Source organism: Protopterus annectens, chromosome 15.part0, assembly GCF_019279795.1.
Source record: "Protopterus annectens isolate FY-2018-M chromosome 15.part0, PAN1.0, whole genome shotgun sequence".
Taxonomy (NCBI): Eukaryota; Metazoa; Chordata; order Ceratodontiformes; family Protopteridae; genus Protopterus; species Protopterus annectens.
The window spans coordinates 392,114,569-392,142,191 of record NC_056749.1 but is presented as its reverse complement, the minus strand read 5'-3'; the positions used below and the strand labels follow the sequence as shown (position 1 = coordinate 392,142,191).

The following is a 27,623-nucleotide window of genomic DNA, read 5'->3' as shown; positions in this document are numbered from 1 at the left end:
TACTTGTGTGTATGTTTGTGTGTGTGTGTGTGTGTGTGTGTATCTATCTATCTATATATATATATATATATATATATATATATATATATATACACACACACACACATACATATACTACCTTTGTAGTCGCACATCAGTAGGGGAAAGAAGAAACTCCCCTTCACACTTCATTGATCTGTCCAATCTGCTGAGTTTGCAGCTGATACACTGCCCATCCATCATGCTAGGAGTTCCTCAGCTGTTCTGTAATCCTGTTCCCTTTTTAAAGATTGCTTCACTATCTATTACTTAGCCTATGAGTCATTTCCACATGTAAACCACATTCACAGTGAAACAATATTTTTCATAGCCAAGCTGAAGAGTGACAATTTGATTTGGAAGTCATGCCCCCTTGCCCTTCCTCTCACCTGCAGTTATTTCACAATTCTCCCAGTTGATTTTGGAGATAATTTGCATATTCCTTGCCTTCTTCTGTCCACTAACTAGAATTTTCCCAACCTAACTGCTCCTTGTATGACTGCTTTTAAGTACTTTTTATCACCTTAGGATACTAAATCACTCAGGATGAGGACACATTGGTGGCATAATAAACAGGAAAATGACCTTCATGTTTCTGGAGGTTATGCATCTAGAAATGCAACCTCAGATCCTTTTGCTTTGTCCTTTTCATCTTAGCAATGTTACTGACAATTCATAGATGCATTTAACTAATTTCCTGCTATATTGCTATCCCCAGCCTCTGCACCATTCACAGGGTCATTATTTCCCATGTGAAGGATTTCATATTTCTCACCCATCTCTGCTGCCATCTCAAGGCATGCTCACTGTTTTTAAAGCCTCCCTTAATGCCGTCCCAAGCACCCCTTATAGCTCCCCTTGTTTTTGGTGCCATCAGTAAACAGGTTGATTCTGTTTTCTATACTAAGTATGGCATTGACACAAATGGCTTGAAAACCACATATCCAGGTCTGACTCCTGAAGCATCCCATTACTCAGATCTTTTCTTTGACAAGTACCTCCATATTGTTATCATCTAGCCAATGTTCTACTTAAATTACCAGGGCTTTGTATACTTGCAGCACTTATGATTCTGTCATAACTGTTTACCCTTCATACTCATTCAAATTCTTACTCAAACCTAAACACTAACAGCTATTATACCACAACCAATAAATTATCAACAGGATAAGCTCTTCTCTTCCACTTTACCCCACCTTAATTCTTCCCCTCACATCATCTCCTTAAAATGTAATTTTCTTCACCTGTTGCCCTACTCTATTCTGACATTTTGACCCAAATCTCCCCTACTTTTCCTCAAAAGCTTAGTGCTTTCATGTTTGGCCACATCATTATACCTAATGCAGATAAGGAGACCTACTTCATCATCTGAGCAAAATGTCATGTTATTTGCTTCCAAAGGCCATCCATATTATCTGCTTTCTAGGCCAGCAGAAGGATGTGCTTATAAAACTGTGGTAATTTGACAGTGTTCATTTAATATCTGTCTAAAAAGATATATAGCCAATAATATAAAAAGAAAATGCGTTAGCTGTACAATAAATTAGGTAATTCATTTCTAGGTATTTATCTAGTCAAGCAGAATATGTGTAAATCGTCATAATAATTTTGAAAAGCTAATCATGCACTTGTCCTGTGCAAATATATGCTCTAATACAGCCATCTGCATTTGTTTTGCTTTCTTAATCCTTTATCCCCTAGCAAATGGTCTGTGCCCAGTAAGAATAGCCCAGTTAATACAGAGTAATAAATGAATGTAAAAACAGTAGATGTATGTGTTTTTTTGTGTTTTCTATTGATGTTCAAGTTTTCGGAAACTCAATCATATGATCTCGACTGTATACATTTCGAGTTTCTGAATACTCAATCTGACATAGACCCATATGATAACCTACTTGCATATGTGGTGATAAACCAGACCTGTACATGGAAAAGATATTGGTCAAAGAGCTGGGAGTTTATCCTCACATTAGGAACTCTGCCTGCATTATGTTGCAGAATACAAAAATCACTACCACATCTGTGTTGCTGTCTTTGAACACTTCATGTTGACTGTCTATAAGGCCTCTGTGGAGAACAAAATCAAAATGTTTTTTATAGCCATTGAACATTTCAAAGTGGGAGACAGAATAGTCCTGTCTGTGGACAGTTGAGACCATGCCAATAATAAGCACAACATGCTCCCTAGAAATGGTTAGCCTGCATAACGTACCTCTACCTACCTTCAGATGCATCATCCCCCTCATCTCCCTGTGGAGAGGTGGGCATACAAAGCCTTGTCATTCCTTTCCTCCACCCATTAATTCCAAAAGGCACCCAAGATGTAAATCTATCTTTTGGACTACAGAAAATGTTTCATTCATTTCTTGTAGACATAGAGCTGCTACATTTTATTTACTATTTTTATGGACTAAAGATCCTAATTTTATATATATATATATATATATATATATATATATATATATATATATATATGTGTGTGTGTGTGTGTGTGTGTGTGTGTATAACTAACAGCAGTGCATTAGCCTTTCACCTCAAAACTAAGCCAGATCATGGGAGTTCAATGTTGAAAAAAGAAATTATATGAGTGTATTTAAGTAAAACATCTTTGCACCTTGGCTGTAGCCTTCCTTTGCTGCCCCATATTTGCTGTGGAGTACCATACATACTATAAATATACATCTGCAGAGACATTTTTTACTCATCATAAGGTATCCGATATCTATAATTTAGCAGAAGCTTTAAGTTTGCATTCAACAAAATGAAATTAAATGAATATCAAAACTGATATAATTGATTTTAGCAACTGAAATGACATGCTTTTACCCAAGACTAACTACCCCTTAAGCATGGGTCTCAGTTTGAGACTGTTATTCTCAGCCTTTTCACATTTTTTTAATGTCTGAGACTAACAGAAGCCCAGAGTGTGCACTGGCACTCTCTTGGTAAGGGAAAAGGCTGTGCATCACTTGCTCTGTAATATTTTCATATCATAATAAAATTGCATTGCATAATTTTATAGTAAGCCACTGCAAAGAATTAAGGCTGTTTTAGTTGGTATACTCAAGACTATAAAAGGGCTGCACTTACAGTCATTGGGACTGACTAACCACTGAAACTTAATTATTGTATATGGAGCTTAATGCACATACCATTCCACACATTAAAATGAGTACTGCATGTGGTTTTAGTTACAGATGTCACTTCTGAAAGGAAAAATGTTAGCAATGGTGAACCAAATGGCCCAATGTCTTCTCTGACATCTATTTCTCAATACTCCTGGCCTGTGGTTATCTAAACTTGCAGATAACTGTCAATAGGGTTCTGTTATTTAATATTCCAATGACTGACAATTGTTCCATTATGGGTCAGCCCATGTTAACCTTTAACTCAAGAACACTGGTCTCAAATTAAATGTGAAAAATCTAGCAAAGTCTATTTTGGTGACGTATCCCTCTAGTCAGATACTGTTATAAAGGAATCTAGGCTATTTTGTTAATAATTCATTATCCTTTGGTCATTGTGCCTCTGCATACTTTAGAAAGCCTTCTGTTTGGCTCATCTAATTTCCAATGGCATCTTCTCCAGATCCAAAATAGTCTTAATTTCCCTTTACTAATATTTCATCAGACCCATTATTGAATATAATGCCCATTTTGGCAAGCATTTTCCAAACCTATCACTCAGCTTGAGGGACCCCAGAGATTCCTAAGTAAGAGGAGGTTAGAAAAGACTGTGAATAGAAATTGGATAAGCAATTCACAAAGAGACAGTGGTAGGATATATGCATGTATGTCTCCCAAATGTGCAACAAAATCTAAAAGATTTTGGATTTTTGCTTGGAAATGTTTAAATAGATATTTTTATATGCCAAGTAGACTCCAGAGAAATTTTCCTCAGGTAGACAGCAAATGTTGGAGGTGTGACAGGGAAGAAAGAGGTAACCAAGAACATATATTCTGGGAGAGCAGTGAGTTGGTGGATTTTAAGGATTCCCTGAGGGATGCACTGTTGGAGATGCTTGGTGGGCAGATTGATGTGACGAGAGAGATGATTTTTCTGAGCTATGATACAGAATCAGAATTGCCTAGACATGGTAAGGCCTTGCTGTGTCTAATTATGGTGGCTACCAAAAAAAGCAGTTACTACAAAATAGAAATCAAAATCTAAACCAAAATCTAAACCAACTATACTAGAAGTAGTGAATATAGTCTTCTTCTTCTTTCGGCTTTTCCCAGTTAGGGGTCACCACAGTGGATCATATGTCCACTCATGATTGGCAGTGGAGTTTTACGGTGTCGAGTTGCCAGCCCGGCGCCCAACCTTCCACAGAAGGAACACACACGTGCACACTCACACTTAGGGCCAATTTAGAGTGTCCAATCCACCTACAGCATGTCTTTGGGATGTGGGAGGAAACCGGAGCACCCGGAGGAAACCCACGTGACCACAGGGAGGACATGCAGACTCCGCACAGAAGGCACCCCAGCCGAGGATCGAAACAGAGAACCTCTTGCTGTGAGGTGGCAATGCTAACCACTGCACCACCATGGCTGCCCAGAAGTAGTGAATATAGTAACAGAAGTAAAACAACTGGAATTGAGATCTTTAGAAAAGGGTGAGAGCAAACTATATAGGAAAAAAATTGGAATTGTGAGAACAATGCATACAGGGGAGGAATGAGATTTAAAATAAGGCAGGGCTTAAATGAGCTATGTAATGTTTGACTGAAAATGACTGGGTAGATTATAAGTGATGTATAATGTTTGCAGCTGGGAATGTGCCAGTATAGTCTGTGATATAAAAATGCTTGCAACTAGGATTGAGTCGGTGTGGATTGTTTTCATTTATATAAATTTATGATTGCCTATGTCTGAAGTGATGGCTTAATAAAGATATTTTTTGTTTAAAAAAAGGCAGGAATTGAATAATTTATGTAATGTTGCTTAGGTTATATGATATATAGAATATATGTGAAGTATAATGTTTGTAAATGTGAACTTGTTAATACAGTTTGATTGCTTTTATATAAATGTAAATTTGCCTATGTCACAAGTGATAATTAAAAAAAAAAGTGTTTTAAAGAAATAATAGCCTCAAAAGTCTGTCCTGTCTCAGTAGTCAGTCACTTATAGCCTCCTCCCTGGGAATCTGTATCTAGCCTTATAAGCCATGAATAATCTGACTTGTTTTGAATTCCCTTTTCTATTCAAAACAAATGGCTCCATGAAAATGTAATTAAAGAAACTAAACCTCCATCAGGAGACAGTTATGATATATTAGCTTGATAGACTCATATCTTAACCTATCCCTCACCTCTGGATCAAATGTCCACTATACACCAAGCAAAGTAGTACCCTTGCCACTTTCGAGGTGAACTTAGATAATTGGATGGGCAGCCTCAAATTCTCCCCCAGTCTATCTTGTGTTGCCCTGCCTGGGACTGGAGGTTAATTCTGACTATGGTTCTATAACCATGCTTGTAATGGTCTTTATACTGATTGTCCAGAACATACCTATAAATCTATGATCCTATGACATGCAACTACTAGACATAACAGTTCTGCCTTCATTACTTGAAATGATCACTAACTCACCTTTTTATAGCTTCCAGTCTGTGATAAGTATTTTAAAATGTATTTCATCTTAGAAATTCTATGCTTTGAAAGCTTAACATCAGAAGCACAGCATACTCCTTAACTGCAAAATGGGAAAGAATACATTATAACAAAACGTAATAAAACATTTCTAAAGAAATCTGGTAAAACTGTTCCAGAGAATTCCCATTTCAAAGGAAGAATTTCGTTTATGGCAAAAATCGAAGTACTGCATGTTTTAGAATTCTAACTGTGCAAAGTACTGAAGGTATAGTCAAAAAAGAAAGGAAAAAAATGTATAATTTCTTTTAAGGATATTTGCTCAGTGCAGTCTAACTTTACAGCTAGTAATTTTGTCACAATGCAGAAGTTCAGGAATAAAGGGAAGCATTTAATACCTCATTTCTTATAAGCATAAGCCTTTTTAATTCATAGTCAGACATTCAGTTTGAAATGTGAAACCTTAATGGAACAATTTTTGAAGCATAAATGGAGCAGTGTAACATAATTCAGAAATAAGTAATTAAACAGCAGAACAAAATCAAATTATACATTCCCTTTAATTCTTTCAATTGTAAACATCGATTGATTGCTGACTTATGAAAACTCAGTCTGTTTCACCAGATGTATGTTGAAAATGTTGCCAGTTACAGATGTTCTAGACAGATGCTATCAAAATATAGTCACTTATTTTAGACTAAAGGTTAAGATACACATCTCAGCGTATGTGACTGTATTCATAATTGAAAGAACAATACTATGTCTAACATAGCAAGTAGTGAGTTACTAATTTTACTTAAAATGGACATGTATTTTCAGAACATAATACAGGCAGAAAAAAGTGACATATTAAATTCTATCTTTCATAATATTAAAAAGCTGTCAGAACCTACTATAGTATATATAATATGTTCATGTCAGTGGCTCAACGGGTAGCATACTTGCTTTTGTGCTGGGAAGAATAAACGGCTGTGGGTTCTATTCCATCTCCAGGTGATTAAGTTGATTTTTCAAATTGCTGACACTGACATTGAGGGATCATGATCCTATAAGGGTGCCATTTGTCAAATGAGAGATTAAACCAAGGTCCCATTTTCTATAGTTGGTGGAAGTTCAGGTCGATGTAAAAGGTCTTGGATCCCTATCAGTTGATTGAAGTTTCAAAACTTTGACCATATGGCTGGGACCATAAGTTTGAAGTTTTAAAACTCTGAACACTTTGTACTGAGATCGCCATACAGCGCATAACTCGGGATTTGCTGTTTTCCTCACTGTAGTGCGATCTCAGAGTTGATATATCTAAGTAGCAAGGGGTGTGGAGGTTGCAGGGGGCTTACCCCCTGCAAAAACATACAGGTAAGTTGTTTTATTTTTATTTAGAAGTTTCAAAACTTTGAACATATGGTCTCGGCCATATGGTCTTTGAAGTTTTTAAACTTCGATCAACTGATAAGGATCCAAAAGGTCTCATACCACCTCTTGACAACATTATCTACAATATACATAAGTTTACATTTTTTATACTTTAGATCCGTATTTAACATGCCAAAGTTTTAATCACGCAACTCATCTTTTAATCCCCCAACTCTTTTAGCCATAACCAAAACCTAACTTTTTAAAATATTTCTGTATAATACCATACCTTATTAAACATAACTTTCTTCATTCTTGCTATCCAAATATTCCAAATCACATAAAACAAAATCCTGTTTTTTCAACATATTGTCTACTTTTCACTCTGTAATATCCATATAAAATTATATTCATATTTAAATCCTCCATCCTTTTTTCAATCTTCGAAAAAAATACTTTTAAAAAGGTCCCTGAACACTTGGCCTCATTTCCCCAAACAGTATAAATACTACCTTGGATCTCCCCTAAAAAGGGCCACAAGCCTAGTGTGACTAACCTAGCTAGCTAGCAAAGGATAAGAACAAAATAAAATTAGTTAACGGGCAAATCATTGACATCAGGGACACCACACACTTACTCATCTACCACATTAACAGACACAGTTACAATTCAGTTGTTCAAGTCTGCTCCCTGTAACATTCATGTGAACTGTGCAATGTATCAGCTGACTAAATCAGAAAAGAAGGTCAATTGTTTGTTTTGCTCTTGTCCTACTCACATCAAACTATTCAACTAAACTGCAGACAAAAGAAGGTGTGTGGGGCAGCAGTCTATTGCAAGAAAAACTGCCAAACATCATGGAGAAGGGAAACATTATTGTGTCAGCTACCACATTTTTAAAGAAATTTAATGCAGTTTTGAATGCTTAAAACCTAGTTGATAAAGTTGTATTAGTATATTGGAATGAATTGTTTATATGTGTGAATTGGTTACTTATATATAGTGTCAGATAAGTGTACCTTCACTGTGTGTGGATCTGATTGTTTAACTTTAAAGAACAAAGAGAAGATCTACTTGACAAGTAGTAGCATATCTCATCTCTACAAATAATAATATTAAGTGTATCTGTGTCATCCAAAGTATATGGAGAGGCAGTAGCCATATTGTGTACCTTCCTTTAAAACATGGAGGTCTTGCAAAACAAAAGCAGCACTAGCATACCTACTATATGTTTAAATGCCAATGCTTTAAATCTATACTTTTAATTTATAAACACTACAGACAGCTGTACCCATCCATCCACAACCCTTTTTCCCATTTTTGCACATGGGGTAGGGGTATCATTTCAATAGTAACTATCATCTAGAGCCAAGGCTCACACTGCCAGTTGGCTAACCTTGCCAAAGTTGTTCTTCCATACCAGAAACTCTCGCGCGCGCACACACACACACACACACACACACACACACACACACACACACACACACACACACACACACACACCTATGTCTAATTCAGAGAGTCCAGTCCACCTAGTGCATGTCTTTAGAATGTGGGATGAAAAAAGAGCACCCAGAGGAAACTCACTCAAACACAAGGAGGACATGCAGATTGGTGTATGAAGGACAGAAATTGCTGAAATTGTTTTATGTTTATATTCTCAACTAGGTAAGCCAAAAGACACAATTATAATTTGTTACAACTCTTGAATCATACAATAGAAATATAATCATTCAGCAGTTAACACTGTCAGTATTGCTACTTATTTCTGTTTTGCATGTGGTGGGATTCAGTTGTTCAAAAGACATGTATGTAATATAATTCCAGAAAAGTGATAATGAAGTCAAATACATAGATGCATCCCTCTTAAGTTTTGATTACTAAAGTTAAAATGTGGATTGTCTAATCCTCCTAATTCACAAATTATAATTAAATATACAGTGATGCAACTATGAACCGAGAAACTAATGAAAATATAAATACTTCTATAATACTACTCTTGTCATATGACTATACAAATAGCATCTTCTCTCTTTTTTTCAGACCTTTCATTACGCTTCCCTAAGGGCTAAAACCAAAAAGAGATCCAAAGGTAAGATTGTTTTTTTAATCATCCACAAGTTTCTTTTATTTTTGGTATTAACTGACTGCATTTCATTTTTAGAGACTTCCCTCTAAAATGAATCGAGTTAATTAATTAGCGACAGCTTAATCAGTTAGTGTTTCTGATGTCTCTGTGGTACTGAGGATACGTTTTCCAAATGAATGCTTATCTTGTGGAAAAAGCAAAATTGCTTGTAGTATAACAGTAGTATCACATAACTAATATGTGCTCAAATGTTGGGTACTGAAAGGATATATGTAAACATCAGTAGAGATAGGAGTTATATAAAGTCCGGCTTATCATCCTTGGTATATAACCGTAAGGAATGGCTGGGTGTTTGCTAACATCTTATTTTTAAAAGGACTTGGGAGTATACTTTTCTCCCTTTCCAGAAGAGGACTGCACACCATTAATTTTAATTGCTATAAAATGTGTATGCACCTTCAGTGAAACATTTGCCAAAATATGGCTTACATTTGTGGCCAGGAGAATTACTAAAGAGAAGAAGGGAAGAATAACACAATACAGATTCTAAAAAACTTCCAGGAGCAATTACGGTGAGAAGCCAAAAAGCAAACTTATAAATTAAGAGATAAAGCAAACATGATAATAATAAAACAAGTAAGGGAACATTGCAATTAAAAATAAAAAAGTTAAACATGATGCTCAAGCCCCACTAGTCAGTTTTAGAACATATGGAATTCCACAAGGAAGGAAGAAACAGAACGTTCACTATCTATAAAATGTGGCTTCCTGGATATTTGACAATGTGTGCCCCAGCAAAAATTCAGACATCAATTTCATAGATAACATGAACCATAAATAGCCACAGTATACTTATTACTGAGGTATAAATGTTATTGTAATACTTTGTATATTGTTTTGTTTATATGTCCAGATAGGTTCCTTATATACACTATCAGATGAGTGTACATTCACTTTGTGAGGATCTGATATGTAGAGCTGATTGTCTGACCTTAAAGAATAGTGATTCAGAGGAGCTTTCCTTGACAATCAGTACTATATCTCATCTCTACAAATAATACTTAGATGCATGAGTGTCATCTATAGTATATAGAAAGGTGGCAGCCATATTGTATACCTTCCTTTAAAGTATGGAAGACTTACTAAACCAAAGCAACGCTAGAATACCTACTTAATGTTTAAATGCCACCACTTTTAATTTACAAGCACTACAGACTAGTGTATGATGGACAGAAATTGCTCTGTTTATAATCTGAACTGGGTAAACTAAGAGGCATGATTATAATCTGTTATGACAACTCTTAGAATCATAGGATGGAAATATAATCATTCAACAGTTACCTCTGCTAGTATTGCTAGTTGTGACACCCCTGTACTTCCCCAGTAATCAAGGAGCCTCACTCCTCACCATTAGAACCAGTGAGGGGTGTACATATTGGGAGATGACAAGTACACACACAGTAAAGTAACAGAGAGCACACATAGATCACAGAGAGTTTGGGGCTGGTTTCTCCCTCTTTCTCCAGATCCCCAATAAGACTCCCCATTAGCACAGCTATGGGGATAAGATCTCAGCCGGGTGGCCAAACTAAGACCTCCAGCACCCTCTCTGTCCAACTAGTGCTTTGTGTCCCTGCCCAAGTAGCTGACACATATGCAGACTTTGAGATTTGATTGCTATACAAACACAAACACACACCTGGGGAAAGCTGGCACAGGTTTATTAGCTATGCCCCCTTCTGCCCAAACTATAAGGGAGTAATAGCTGCCAACAGCCACCCTTACTTATCAGCTACTATTAGGTCCCTTACCAAAGGGTGCCCAATCTTACTGTGTAATGTTACTATTAATCCAAATGGTAAGTGTGACCAATACTTTCAAGGCTACTTAGGAGTGGCCTGTACAGTGTCACCAAATACATATGCAAGTACTTTAAAAGCTTAAATATCTCTAAACAAACCAGCCACAATTAAAAGATTTAAATATATTTAATAATAAAAAAAGAACAAGACAATACCCAAACAACACAGTAACTACAGAGTTCAGAATCACAGGAAATATTTTAAAACAACATTGCAGGGCACTCTCAAATAAATATACAAACATCTAAACTAATCTTTCTATATTCCTGTCTATCTCTAAAAGAGATACTGTGTCTAAATCTTACTCACAGAGCAAGAGCAACATGCAGGCAGAAGTGCTGAGTGAATGTTTCTAGTTCCAAGACAAGTTACAAAATGCGCACTCTTCCTTTCTGAGAGAATTCTTAAATTAATATCAGATATTACTGCTGGGTTAGCCTGGATTACATTATTTTTTGTCACCTGCCTTTAGTTCCCAGGCTAACCAGATACTAACATCTCTGTGTTATAAATACTTATCTCTCAGATATACAGCTGCTAGGAAGTCACAGAGCAATAAAAACACTTTACATTTAAACCTAGTAATTATTTCTGTTTCAAGACAATAGAAAGATACTTCTAGCACTAGACATCCTGTCTCCTTCACTGAAACTGAGAGATAAACACAAAGTTGTAAAACATTTTGATTCCAACTTATTTTCTTAGAGTTTTGCAAGTTAGCTCTGTGTGTTCAAGCTTCTGCTATTAAAACATACATTTGCACAGGTGTATAGTTTATATACATTTCTGTTCTTTTCCAGTAGGGTACACTGTGGTTACATTCTTGAAACTCAGTACGTAACACACAGTTCTTTTACATTTGTAAGACAAGAATATGAATCATATTAATATTCACAAATGACATATGATTATTGACAAAATTCCAGATAGCTGGGCTGGCAGTATTTCCCTAATACCACACTAGTTATATCAGTTTTTAAATTATTTTATCTGGAAAGGGGACATTTGAACCCTCACAAAGATTCTTTATTTAAACCCTAATATTGTCCCAACAGAAACTGATAAGATAGTCAAGAGAAAACCTAATGAACCATCATAAGAGCATTATTTTAACAATATTGTTTAGGACAATGCAGTTCACAAGCTTCTGGCAAGTCTATAGCAAACATCTCAGGAATATGGTGTTTATTCCATAGTCATGCAAACATATAGTCACACAAACATATAACTAACAGACTTATTTCTTTGTTAAAAATGGATCTAGTTTGTTTTATTGAAGACATCAGTGAAAATGGTTAGTTTGTCACCAGACCAGTGAATTACACTTTGACAAAACATGATTTTGAATATTTAACAGTGCAGATGGACAATGCCCCCAACTCCATCCATGCAGCATATACCCACTTAATTCTAACAAACTGCAAGGTTGTTGCATTTTTGGGAATAGAGGTATAGCATTTGTTGACAAATGTTCATTCATTCATCTGGCTGCATACAATCTGTGTTCAACAGACTGGTTCATATCCAACTATATATGCATTCCATGAATATTCAGGTAAATCCTACTGAAATGAACAGTCCATTGTTAATATCTCTATTTGTGTTCAAAACCAGAGAACAAAGCCACTCAGTGCTGAAAAACAGTTTAATAACTCTGTTGTTTAGCACTTTTGTGCACAGATAGAGATTCAAAAACTCCATGCTTTTTTTGAAACTGACACTCTCTGCGACTGAGTTTTTTTAATGTCTGCAGACATATTATACACTCCTCCTGAATTTTTTTACATAGTTTTTTAGCTGAGGATTTTAAAACTTATACTTTATGTTAGGCCAGATTTTCTGAAAACGTACATGACCTAGTAGCTGATGGTAGTACTTGATTAACTGCTTAGCCAATAATTTCGGTACATAGGGCAAAAGTGTCCCTTGTTCTGTTTTGTACACATACAACCTTACTCCCGGGACTGGACTGGCAACTTTGCATTGTGGCCTTTTATCAGCATTCCCCTTCATTTCTTGGATTTTTGCCAGATCTGCCTCAACCATAGAGGTTTTCTCTGCCACATATTGTATAGCCTGTCAAGCATGATGGCTATTTTCTGAAAGATAATTGAAATCACCACTAAAAAGATAACTTTATAAGTGGTCTTGAAGCATAATTACCATATTCTGTGTTAACTTGTGTCTATACATTTTTTATTTAAATTTGCTCTATAATGCTACTTACCTTTTTTAACTTTTATGAATATTTACAAGTTATAATAATTTACTAAAACATATACCTTTTGTATTTTAAGTCTATACTTTTGAATTATCTGTTAGTGTCCTTAATTTCTGACTAATATACAATAATTATGTAAAGTGCACTGTAATCTGTAAACGTGCACTGTAATCTGTAAACTAATTAACAAATTAAGCCTGCCCTGTTATGCCTTGAGTGCACTGGAATAACTATTACTATCTAGATAGCTTATCTTAATAGTTTACTAAACTTTTGCCTTCTGTATTTCAGGTGTATACCTTTGCATTTTATGTAATGCACAATAATTATGTAAAGTGTATTGTAATTTGTAAATTAATTAACAGATTAAGCCTGCCATGTTATACCTTGAGTGTACTGAATAACTATTACTACCTATTATTTAAATAACTTATTTTAATAAGCCTGTAAAAAATAATTCTGTTGCTCTACCCTTAACTAATGACTGAATAATATAAAGTATTTAGAGATTTACTGAAGTGTACTATACTGAACATATAACTGAATATGAATGTCATAGTTTGAAACTTGACTGAAATTTACATTGGCATATACTGAACATTTAAAAATAGCTGTGTATATTCTGGAAATTAACTAAACTAAAAGAGTATCTTTTGCCAGTGTTAACTAAACATAGCTAAAAACATAACTGAAACTGGTATATGTTATATTGTCTGAACATAGACTGAAATCTAGTACTGCTGTACATTTGTTATCATGAACGTGAAAACATGAGAACATTATCTGAACATAGATAAACTGAAAACTAGTACTATTGTACAATTGTTTGAAAACATGAGAACATTGTCTGAACATAGATGAGCTGAAACCTAGTACTATTGTTATATAATTGTCTGAAAACATGAGAACATTTTGACAGTGTTTCCTGAACACAAATAAACTGAAATCTGTTATTGTTATATTCTGGAGACTTAAGTATTAATATATTTTTGTTAGTATTGCCTGAACATTGATAAAAATATAAACTGAAACTAATACTGTTATATAACTCTTTGAAAACATACATACTTGCTTTAGCTCATACATTTAGAAACACATAGACAGTCCACCTCTGCACCACAACTCTTACCAAATTTTACTCTGCATTGTCCCAGTCACTGATGAGGCAAAGGAAGGTTTGCTTTAATGTTGAAGTGTCCTCTTTATAGTTAGGCCTTTTAAACCTCTTCTTTTCATTTCTTGTGCAAGGCTGGGTAGCTAAAGTTCTTGATTGTATTTAGTAGCAGGTCCTTAAAATAACATTTGCATCTTTAACAATTATAAACTGGTAGCATTGTTTATCCCCCTGACCTTATTTACATTTCTCTACATGAAATGTAGCTTTAACAACTATAAACTGGCTGCATTGCTTACTGTGCTGACTGTATTTACATTTTTCTGCATGAAATAAACATACAGTTTTCTGCATGAGATAAGCATTTGATGCTAATAAACTCTTGCAAGTCTGTAAGCAAACTGATAAATTAAACTAAATAGTAATGTACCACTGTGCATTTTTGCATCTATATAAAATCAATCTTAACTGTTGAATTTTTTACATTTTGTCTCGTGACCCTTAAATTTTAACCTATTTTTCTGTGAGTGAAACTCCACCCATTTTTTTACCATGACCGTTTCTTTAGCTGACATCATTTAACTTTTCAGTAGTACGGAATGCAGCAAGAATTTATCGTTACTGTCTACAATTTTCTTGGATAACTAGTGAACTGTAAATGCATTAAAATGGATCTTTGCCATATACCCCTATAGAATATAGTACTGTCATTAATTAAGCTTGCTAGGCTGACTGTAATCTGAGCTGATGTGCTTGCCATTTCAATACGAAACATATACAGTCTGAAACTGATTATATAATGTACTCTTTTATACATAGGATCTGAATTTTTGGGTCTATATTATATGCTCAACTGCTTAGCTTGTCGAAAGCAGAAACATCAACATCTAAATGGTGAAAGCTTAAAATCATGAAAGGCCACTTATGCAAATGTTTTCCTTGGGAAAGAATTTGCATGGCCATTATCAGAAATTTGCCCTTTCCCCAATGTAGAGCAATCTTGGAGTTGTTATATTTAGTTAGGGGGTGGGGGGGCACAGCCCCCCACATCGGAGGGTGAAGCCCCCCCCACTTTGTTAGGGTTTAGAAGTTTATTTTAATTTGCGATGGCCAAGTGAATTTTTCCCAATGAAAACATTTGCGTAAGTGGCCATTCACGATTTTAAGCTTTCGCCGTTTAGCTGTCAACGTTTAGCTGTCGACGTTTTGGTGTTCGACAAGCTAAGCAGTCAAGGATTCTAATATAGACCCAAGTTTTTAACTGTGTTGATACTTTTACAATGTAGCATTGACTTTGAATTTTACATTCTGTAAACTAAAGAACATTATTTTGTCTCTGTCTATATTACGATATTGTTTCTGCTCTGCAACACTTTAATTCAAAGCTCTTAACTAATGACTGCTAAACAAAACAATAATACAAAAAATTAATATGCCAAATCTGTAACTGTGGCCCTTTTATTCTGCCAATTAATTTGACTGTTAGTTTTGATATGCCTTGCAAGACATAGAGGTACATGGTTACCCTTTTTTCCTAACTGACCACACCCAAATTCCTGAACTGGAATTTATTTTATCTTTAACTCATAAATCTGCATGTTCCTGTTGTAACCAATTCTTTAAAATGTGTACATTTGGACAAATCTTGTCAATGAAGTATAACTAATGAAATGTTTATACCTAGTACAGAGTTGCTACATTTTAAACTGTTAGCTGCTGTAATCTTTGACCTTTTAAATTATTTCAAAACTGCATTTGTGTCTTTTAAAGATCTATGTGTAACTGAAATTAATTTGTCTGTAAACAATGAAATATTGCCCTTACATTGCTAACACAGAACAAATAAAAGTCTGAATGGCAATATATTGGGCAGTAAACATTTCTACATTTGGATATATAGAGGAGTTATTTAAATCACTTGTTGTAAAATTTGCCCATCATTTTATGTTGGGAAAACTGAAGCGAGTACATGAGTGTAAGAATTAATAATACTGTACTGCATCATAATTAGCTGGAAACACTGTATGTAATGAGACTAAGAAACAAAAGTCTTTATTTGTTAATTACCCAAGCTCATGCTGAACAGGTGCCAGTCTCTCCTTTATGAGCCAAGTTTTGTGTACTTTTCAGAATAAATTCTCCAAACACTGCAGTTCATTTAATAAGACTTTTTTAGATGTTTACAATATCCAAATACTGTCTTCATTAACAGTGCTGATAAACAATTAGTGTTCAAAGTTACTGCACATCATATTCTAATTGTTCTGAACAACGTGCAGTCTTTATTTCACCTGTCTTCACACTTTATGCTTATCTTCCCTTTTTAATAAACTGTCTCTCATGCTTGACCAGCAAGGTTATTTTTCTTCCTGCTTAACTATCTTTAAATAAAACACAGCTTACTTTGCCCTTTAGCCTGTCTAATGTCTAATAACTACCTTACAATGGAAGACCCTTATTTAACAATGAGCATTTATATGACAGCAAAAACTAGACAGAGACTAATGCCCAGTATAAACACACTAAAGCATGTGAAAACAGTACTTTTTTATTTTTTGTACTTTAAGATGTTCCCATTGATCCAAGAGGGGCCATTGGGTAATTAAAATAAAATATTGTGAACTTTATTGGTGACTGAGATGTGACACTACCACCCTTCCAGGTTTAAATGAAAACATGCCTGTAGGGGCAGCTTTGAAAATGAGAACTGCCAGATTGTGACCAATGTGTACTATTTGTTCTGTTTAATGTAATGTATTTTAAACACAGTATAAACAGTTAATACATACACACAACTAGCACAAGGCACTTATATTCAAGATTTATATACATATTGTAATTTTTTTATTTGTTTGTTTGAAAGTGCATTTTAAAAATTAATTTATTTTTAACAGGAAGCGATGTAATATGATGAATTCAACAGGAAGTAATGTAACTTGAATTGATTGTAAATGTTATATAAACCAGAGCAATGTTTCATTCTGTTTTTTCTGATAAAGTCTGCTTTGATAGAGAAAAATACTAAACAACACATTAATTAGACTGTTTTTCAACACTGAGTGGCTTTGTTCTCTGGTTTTGAATAACCTATACAGCTGTTGTCATTAGATTGTTTCAGCAGGATTTACTTCAGTAAATTTGGTTGCTTTTATCCTACTAGTTCCACCTGTCTGATTCCATGGGTATGTAATTTGGTTTATAACTTGCAATGCTAAAAAAGTTACCAGAGATAAACAAATCAGTGACTGAGAGAACATTATTTAAGTGTTTTAAATGTAGACATACCCACTCCCTGAATGCAGGGATGAAAGTCTATGTGCTCCGTACTCATTTAAATATCTGTACTTATAAATATATATATGTTCAAAAAACTGTAGTCTCCAAAGTCTAGAAACAAGCCTGAGATAGTCCGTTGCACAAATGTAGAAAATTCATTGAACTAGCAAACCACAAACCTATAGCCAAATTACATTCATTTTTCCAAAATGCTTGAAAATGTTTTCACCTACATATTATAAATTATGTAACAGAAAGCAAATTTCTTTCCATAACAAAGCATGGATTTAGGCCTGGTTATGGCACAAAAAGAAAATTAAGGTGAAATGGTTGCATCCCTATTTTGGATGTATCCAAACCCAAGCTATTACTTGCACTTAAGGCACTCAGCCTCTCCAGTAATGCAATAACCTGGTTTAAAGAGTTACTTAGCCACTCAACACACTGGGTACACTGGAATGATAAGATGTCAACTTCTCAACAAATTACAGTAGGATTGCCAAAAACTACCTTTACTGTTTATATATTTATAAATACAATGCACATAGACTCTCGCCTAACACATATAATCCACTATGCAAATGACTCAACACTAACGGCCTCTTCAGTTAAATACCTCCAAGATGACCTACAAGAACTGGAGTGAATAATCTGCAATGTTCCTAAATTCAAATAAAACTAAACATGGTAGTTTTTCCTCCAAGCAAAATATAGTAACTTAATAATACTGTTATTAAATAACACTACAGCTGACCTAGTACAAAATATAAAACTGCTAGTAATAATAACTGATCATACTTTGAACTGATCAGCATATCTAACAATCTAACATGCAGCATAAAGTTAAAAAATAAACTAGAATTTTTATATAAAGTTTAAACTTTTCCAATAAGAATATGCAATTAATCCATAGCTCAGACGTGTCTACTTCCTAGTCTCTAATATAGTTATCAATTTTCAGTAACATCCAGTCCTATCAGCTAGCCAAACTGGAGCAATCATCCAATAAAGATGAAAAGTGTGCAAGTAACCATATTAATCATGCCTATTGCTGTCTTGTAACTACTTGGCGCAGCCTAATAGTCTAGATTTTGAACACCTTAACACTGTCTATAGCATCCTTTATACTCCAGACAGATTACCTGCCACCAGCCAAATATTAAGATGGTATACATCCTGCAGAGAACTTTGCTCACTAAAGCAGCACCTAGAGTTCACTCAGAAATCTTAAAGTCATAACGGTGACTGTCTGTACTTAGTACATGTTGCTAAACTGTGGAACTCATTCTCAACATTGTCAGAAATATATCCTTCCATCTATAATTTAAAATCTCATTGAAAACACACACAGCAACAAAATGGCACTGCAGTTGTTACAACCCCATTTCTAAGCCAGTTTATTCAAAATGTCATGCCCAGTCAGACTTTCCTGGTAATCAAAGATGACTAAATAGATAAATAAATGGAAATATAAGAAAGGCTGCTGCATCTTGTGGAAAGGAAGGTAACAGTGGAAGAATGCCCATTTGATAGCTTGACCACATACCAACAGTATTCAAAAGATTGTTCCATGATCAACCTTAGCTATGCTTCATTGCTACTTGATTAACCACAGCTATGTTAAATAAATGATGTAGTTTATTGTGCTGTCTTGTTCTCCTCTGTGTTTGTAAACCACCAACCCACTGCTGTGGTCACTGACACACACACACTCTTTTATGGAGTGAGAACACTGCCAAATATGGCAGTCATCTAGACAACCATTAAGAGTGTTGTTTTCCTAAATACAACAAAGTCCCAAGAGTGCATGCAAAGGAGGTGTAACAGGGCCTTTTAGCTGCTGTCATCAGCAATGGTACCCCATTAACCCCATTTACTTGTAACACCATCGACCTCTAGTCTCCATGGGGATTGTAAGCAAAGTGCATGTCCTGGGAGACATGCCTCCCACCCTCCTCCAAGGGAGTGGTGAGCCGGCCCATCTCACCATTTCTCTCCTTTCTAATTGGCTCCTGCAGTACCAAGGTCACTAAATGACCCTGGGTCTTCTGCATCATAGCCATGTCTGCATTCTTCTGTGACACACAGAGTGCAGACAAAGATGTAGTTTGATTCATTCTGAGCTACCTTAAAGAAGGGTGTTAGGATGCCAGTGAGAGGATTGCACTGTGGTATCAAAACATAAAAGACTATATCTGTGTCTCAGATCATACGTTTAACTTGTGCATATGTAATGCCACCCCTTTAAAAATGTGGGGCTATATTAGCAGAAGGTGTGCGACAGCTTTTAAAGCATCTGGTTAAACAAAAGCATATTTTCTTAATGCTGCTTGTCTGATAACATAAGGTGCTGTAACAGTTTTTGAAGTTAACTGTCTGTTAGTTGTTTTTGATGCTCTCCCAATGGGCTGCCTCCTAGCATCTAGTTCACTTTGTTATACATCAAAGATGTCAGTGCATAAGAACCGAGTTGTTGCAAGTAGGTCATGCATTGTAATTCTGGCTATGGCTCCTCTGTAAATCTCTTGCTCAGTAATTATGTGTATGTCTCAATATACTCATAAACTATACTCTCCTTCCATCTTTTCTATGGACAGCTTTTATTTTAAGATGATTTGGTATGATTATAGTAACTTTAATTAGTGGCATACACTTGTACAAAACCATACACATGCATATTTCACTTTCCTTTAGAAATATTTGCTTCACAAAAGTTATTTTACTGTATAATGCTACTATTAAACATTGATAAACTATGTATTGTTGTTCTCTTAATTTCCTTGTTTATGAAGCTAAAGAATATTTATTTCCAGAAAGCTATAAGTCATTAATTAGGGTTAATACTGATTTCCCTGATAATCTATGTGATATTGCTTATACATTTCACTGGAAAACATCCATATAATTCATTGTTGTAATGTAGCAATGTTGAATGATTTTTTCCTCTGACAGAAGTGATTGAAACTCATTTGATCACTTATGCCTGTCTTAAGTTTGTGAGAAATTGCCATTTCCCCACTGTAGAGCAATCTTGGAGTTGATATATATAATTAGCATGAGGTGGAGGGATTCATAGGTGTATACTAGGCTAATGGCCCTGGAGCCTTTACAATCCTAGCCCATAGAAGTGCCCTGGCATCGTGCCTCCCAACATTAGGTACCAGTGCCTCTATCAAGTAGACCCACTGGAGTGATCCCCGGGGTGAACTTTCTATTTCCCATCCACTCATCAAGATTTCTCTTCAAGAGGGCCAGTGAGGTACTCTGCTTGATGTGTATGGGAAGTCTATTCCAGAGCATGAACCTGTCCCTCCAGCATGTTCTGTTGATTGTGGTAATGAGGTTGAGGTCTCTGGAGCATGTGGTGCAGAGGGATTGGGATTTATTTAGATGTAGCATTTCTAACAGAACTGGGTCAGACATGGCTTTGTAAGTCAATCAGAGATGACCTCTTATCAGATGATATGAGACAGAGAATAGCTGGAGTTTTTTTTTAGTCTGTCCATGTATGACGTGTTTAAGGCCTAGCACCCTCTTTGTGAGATACTTTTGTGGCCTCTCCAGCTGTTGCAGGTATCTAGTGAGGTGCATGCCAAATGTGGCATTATACTCGATGATTGGCCTAATGAGGGAAGAGTAGAGAGAGATGATGACCTCTTTCTTCCTGGATGCAAAACCCTTAGTAATGATGCAGGGAGTTTTGTGGGGATAATTGATGTTTTGTGTTTCTCTCTTTTTTTGGATTGATGCTGTTTCTGTTGATATTTTTGTTGTTTGATATTTTGAGGTACATCCAAAGGATTTTGAGGAAATAATTAAACACAGACAAATATGGCCCAAGCAGTATGGTCCATTGGTTACAATGTAGTTTCTGACTGTGTATTGCTACCGACAATTCTCAGGTGTGATATGAATATAAGTATATATGTGGGTGGGTGTGAATATATATATATATATATATATATATATATATATATATATATATATATATATATAGTAGTATGTTACATTAAATCATCCATCGTCATGTTACAGAATTTGTTATGTTGGGTACTGTTTGTAACACAACATGATGATGATCTTGTGTATTTATTAAGATTTGCTTTGAAATGTTTTGTGAGTTATGATCAGTGCATGAAATTTCATCTCTACTTTTTTGCAATGAATCTCTGATAACATAAGGTGCTGTAACAATTTTTGAAGTTAACTGTCTGAAATGTTTTGTGAGTTATAATCAGTGCATGAAATTTCATCTCTACTTTTTTGCAATGAATGTGCCCCTTTGTGAATGCTATCTTTGAGCAAATAAAAAAAGGTATTCCAAAGTCACATACAGGATATTTCTTTCTTTAGGGAGCTCACTGACCAGTGGGAGCCGCAGGCGGATTTCCTGTAAAGATCTAGGTCATGGTGATTGTGAAGGCTGGCTTTGGAAGAAAAAAGATGCCAAAGGCTACTTTACACAGAAATGGAAGAAATACTGGTTTATCTTGAAGGACTCCTCATTGTACTGGTATACAAACCAAAATGTAAGCAATATAAGATTTTTTTTTTTTTTTTTTTGTAAGGGGGAGTCCGTTATGTTTCCATTATCTTTCAGCCATGTGTTAACCAATATCAGATAAAAAATGTTTATTTGTTGGAAAAGTATTGCTACTTAATAATATATCTGTACTGATGTTTTATTTTCCATCAGTTTTTTAATTTCCTAATCTGAAATTCAGAATTATGAATTACTGAAAATAGTGATTCTTCCTTTCTTTATTTTTGGATGCAAACTTCTCCTTGATATTTCATTAAGCAATTGAAGTGACTTTAGCATCTCATAGGGAGGTTGCTAACACTTGTAAGAGTTGTGCAGAGCACAAATTATACCTTATTTAGTTTACTGCCACATGTATGCCGTTATGCAAAACTAGATATTGTCCTCTGTGCAAATCATTTTTGCAGGAATAACCTTGGACAGCTGAAAATTATTACAAATACATTGAACTATAGGATGTACAAAATCAGTAGATTGAAACAAAGTGTTAACTGTATTTGCTAAATACTTTACCAAAAAATTATTAAGAAGCATACTTTCAAGGAAAATATGCATTATTAAACTAAAGGCATTTTTAAAGTCATAATTCTCATAAGGCTGGCAAGTGTACATTTGTAAATGGGATTCTTTAGCTGCACACAATGTGGTTTTGCATACAGTGTTACTGTACATAGTTTATTTTGTCTACTTGAAAATAACTGAATATTGAAAATATTACAGCTCATTGTGCATGTCACAAACTGACTTCCATATATAAGTTCATGTTGTCATTCTGTGAATTATTTTGTTCAGTTGTTATGCACATTCACAACATATTGCTCATAGGTTCATAGGTTCAGAGGTAGGTACTAGGCTATTGGCCCTAAGGCCTATATAAGCCTAGCCAAAAAGATACCCTGGCTTTCACCACCCAAGAAAATTATTTTCCTTTGCCCCTGTTGAGCAGAGCCACAGACACAGAAGTGTTCCCTGGGGTGAATTTCCGATCTCCCATCCAGTCATCAAGATTTTTCTTGAAGAGTGCTAATGAGGAGCTTTGTTTGATATAGATAGGTAGTTTGTTTCAGAGTATGGGAAGTCTCTGGGACAGGACTCTATCCCTCCAGCATGTTCTGTTTATTGTGGTGACAAGGTTTAGGTCCCTAGAGCATGTAGCTCAGAGGGATTGGGATTTCTTTAAGTGGAGCATGTCCAACAGCTCTGGGTTTGACACAGCTTTGTATGTTAGGCAGAGATCGCCTCTGAGTAGGCGATATGCGACAGAGTAAAGCTGGAGTTTTTTTAGATGGTCCACGTAAGGCATCCGTTTGAGGCTGGTAATCCTCTTTGTGAGGTATTTCTGCGGTCTTTCTAGTTGTTGTAGATGTCTTGTGATGTACATACCAAAAGGGGCGTTGTACTCTATAATGGGTTTAATGAGTGACGAGTAGAGGGGAACAATGACCTCTTTCTTTCCTGGATGAGAAACCTTTTGTGATGAGATGTGCCACGTAGAAGGATTTTCTGACTACTGTAGCGATGTGATTATCAAAGAAGAGACTACTGTCCACCTGTGTCCCAAGGTCTCTTATCACACTTTTGGTGTTAAGTAGACTACTGCCTATGTGGTAGTTCATGGGTACAGAGCTTTTATCAAAAGGGATGACAATGCATTTTTTGGTATTGAGCTTGAGTCCATGGCTTTGACACCAGGCATTTGTCTCAGTGAGGCCTTTTGTAAGATGTCCACATCGTTAGGCATTTTGATTATGGCTCCTAGTTTGCAGTCATCTGCGAACTTCGTTAGCCAAAGACCTTCTGTTTTAGCCTGTACTTCTGAGAAGTAGATACCAAACAGGAGAGGACCTAGGACTGAACCCTGTGGTACGCCACATGTCAGTGGTCTGAAGTTGGATTTAGAGTCTGCTACTTTCACAGTGTGGGTTCGGTCAGTGAGCCAGTTGCCAACCCATCTTGTAACATAGGGATTTATGCCTAATTTAGTGAGTTTATCTATAATTCCAGAGTGGGGGATAGTGTCAAAAGCCTTGGCGAGATCTACATAGGCTGTGTGAACCACCTTACCCTCATCTATGGCTTTGGTGACTGCTTTAAAAAAGTCTTTCAGGTTTAGGAGACATGATCTGCCTTTTACAAACCCAAACTGGGAGGGGTCCAGAGTTTGGCAATATCCTATGTCATTGTTTATAAGTTTCATGACGATACGTTCCATAGCCTTGCAGTCCAGGCTCATCAGGCTAATGGGGTGGTCAGGCTAATGGGTGGTATTTATAATAATATGATTTAACTTTTACTGCAGGTGCTAATGTATTAACAGTTATTTGACTATATTGTAGTAACAAATTAGCTTCAGATAATCACTTACTTGATATCGCCACTCAGGTTTTATACTTACAGGTACACTTCACAGAGATTTGTAACAATTTTTCATCTCAATGACATGTTCAGCCATTTTAATGGGGGCATCATATAAAAGTAAAGTTATTTATATTATTTATGCAGTTAATAATTTGTTATTTATTTTCTTAATTTACAGGCCTAGTAACTTGTATGATTTTAAAGTTAGATGTTTCAGAGTTTCATTCAGTCTCACAGCTTCTGGAAATATTTATCAGTACATTACATTTATTCCACTTAACTTTTTATTTTAAAATAACCTTATAGGCCGCATGGATAGAATGAGCAGGGCAACTGCTGAGTTTATTTTTACCCTGGTTTAAAAAATGTAAGTAAAGTTAGGCAGGGTTTTGGTTGCTTCGTTAATATTTTTAAGTTTTCTAAGAATTTCTCTAAGCCACCAGAAGTCAGACTTAGACCTTAAATAAATCTGGGGTAAATTCACAAAATATGACTTGTGTATGGATTATAGTAAGATTCAACATGCTACAGAGACTTCTATTAAAATGGAATGGCTTTCTCACATTTAAATTCTCAGTCATTCCTCGCTTTATTTGTATGATTAATTCATTATATTATGGATCTAAAATTTTTTAGCAGCCTTAATTTGATGTAAAATTCAACTTAAACTTATAACACCATTGCATAAGATGCATATGTTCCAATCCTAGATGAAGAAAGAACAAAAAATGGAACCAGTTAATTGTTGCTGTATGCAATGGCAGGAATAAACTGGGTATATGTATATTACTTAAAATTCTTCTTGAAATGATATAAATATCTCAGATGCAGATCCTCTTTTGAGATTTTTATTGTAGTACTTTAAGGGAAATCAGTCTAGACAAAAAACACACACATATACACACAGATGTATTATTTAAGTTAGTTAGCTTTTACAAGAGAGATATATAGATAATTTGATTTTTATATGGAACAGTACAAAAGAAAATCTGGATTTGTTATTGGAAGACCTAAACAAAAGTACCAGTTTTTTCACCTTCACTTTGGGTGATGCCAGTAATTCTGTTTGTTTTTTAGATCTATGTATCACTATGGATGTTTGTAATAAGAGAGTTCACAGTAGCATCTATCAGAAGAAGACATTTGTTAATAACTGTTTGCATTATAAGAGTCAACATGATTCTTATATGAAAGGGTAGTTTATTAGACTTAGTCATTTATTTAGTGTTGATATTGATTTTATCAGCTGTCTTTATTGAATAATATGTTTTCTTTCAGAGGATATTTTTTCTGATAGATCGGACATGATTGTGAATGAAGTTGTTTGAAATAGATGGACTAAGTTCCAGCCAATTTTAATTGGCAGGTATAAGTTTAAAAAGTCTCAGGAAAGTAAATTTGGTGCTAATTTTTTAAATTTCTTTGTGCTGCCTATAAATCTTGATATGGTTGGCATAAAAAATATTTTAGTCAATAACTAGAAAGTTATCACTGGCAGCCAGGATTTTACAAGAGTATTAGGTCTTAAATCTATTTTTACATATAAAAGGTATAATAATTTATAAATTTTCTTGAAGGATTGCACCATTTTGATATTAGACAAGGTAAGGCTTGTAATCACACACTTTCCTGCTATTCTTATAAACAATGTAAGTATATTCTCAATGGTCGTAATTTTTTTCTGAATAATTTAGATAGGCTCATTATTGCAAAGGGGAGAGCAGTAAAGTGGTGCATCAGATAGTGTTTTTGCCTCAGAGCAAGAGGTTCTCTAGTTCAATTCTTGGCTGGGGAGCCTTCTGTTTAGAGTGTGAATATCCTTCCTGTGTTCACATGGGTTTCCTCCAGGTGCTCCTGTTTCTTCCCACATTGCAAAGACATGCAGCAGGTGTACTGGACACCCTAAATTGGCCCTAGGTGTGTGTGTGTGTGTGTGTGTGTGTGTGTGTGTGTGTGTGTGTGTGTGTGTGTGTGTGTGTGTGTGTATGCGTGTGTGTGTGTGTGTGTGGTGTAGAAAATTTACTGCAGCAGGACTAGCCACCCTGCTGTGTAAACCTCAACTCTAGATGATTGTCGCTGTTGAAGTGACACCCCAACCCCATGTGCAAAAATGGAAAAAAAGGAGTTATGGATGGATGGATTATTGCGAAGGAGCAATTTACCTGTCACTCAAAAGCTATTGTGCATTTGGCCACATGTGGCTCCTGTCAGAGATTCTATGTAGGTAAATCAAATAGAAAACTCTGAGAGAATCAATGAGCATTTGTTGGCAATAAAAATAATGATGCCAACAATAATCTGGCAAACATGCAATGGATTGTGTTACTTTTAAAAAGTCGTCCTTCTTTGTTTTTGATCAGCTTAACAACAGCCATAATGGTAGTGATTTGAAAACTCTTTTAGAGTACAAAGAAGTACAGTGGCAAACCACCTGGGCTTAGAGAAATTATTAACATTAAACATTTTCTTAAATTATTTCAGATTTAAACGCAATATTTTCTTTTGTCATATTTAAGTGTTAGTGCTGCGGTAGCATTGTCACCTCACAGTAAGACGCTGTCCGGTTCGATTCTCAGCTAGAGCGTCTTCTCCGTGGAGACATGAGTGAATGGGCGTACCTTCATTGAAGGTTGTGTGTCAGGCCTGGCAAGCCGGTACGTAAAATCAACTGCCAATCATTAGCGGACCGGAGTTCCGCTGTGGCGACCCCTAACCGGGAAAAGCCAAAAGACACAAACAAACATAAATTGTAGTAAGTTGTATTTATTCATTATATATTTATTGTTCATTGATTAATTCAAAGCTGTTTACAGACTGATCAGGCCATATTATTTCATTGTTTTCATTCCTTTAAAAATAAATTAATTTGAGGCTTAACATGTTCTGATGAAGTTTAGGCAGTAAAGTAAAAAAAAATTAAGGTGCTAAACTAATATTCATGTGCTCAGTCTTCAAGTGATGTGATTTTGTACACTGTAGTTTTTGCCTGGGTAGTGAGCCATGGTGTGTGGTTAATTTTTACTCTTTTTTACAGAGTGGGCTGTGGCTGTTTAAAATATTTAAGAATAAGGTATTAAAAGTACTGACTGCCTCGTTAAGTGGAAGAATTTTTAGGACAGACCAATTAAAGGCTTTCAGTGTATTGATGAAGGAATCTATATTGAATTTAGAAAGATTTTGAGTTGTTATTAG

The 27,623-nt window shown here is 35.4% G+C and overlaps 1 protein-coding gene across 1 annotated transcript in view; it reads left to right on the top strand.

The window, feature by feature from the left end:
- The first annotated feature begins 21,361 nt into the window (after positions 1-21,361).
- LOC122789835 (connector enhancer of kinase suppressor of ras 2-like) overlaps positions 21,362-27,623 on the top strand; it is a 340,361-nt gene continuing 334,099 nt past the window's right edge. Inside the window, exons 1-2 of the mRNA XM_044057273.1 lie at positions 21,362-21,449; positions 21,884-22,059. Of these exons, the coding sequence (XP_043913208.1) occupies positions 21,362-21,449; positions 21,884-22,059 (264 nt within the window). The remainder of the gene's footprint in view (positions 21,450-21,883; positions 22,060-27,623) is intronic.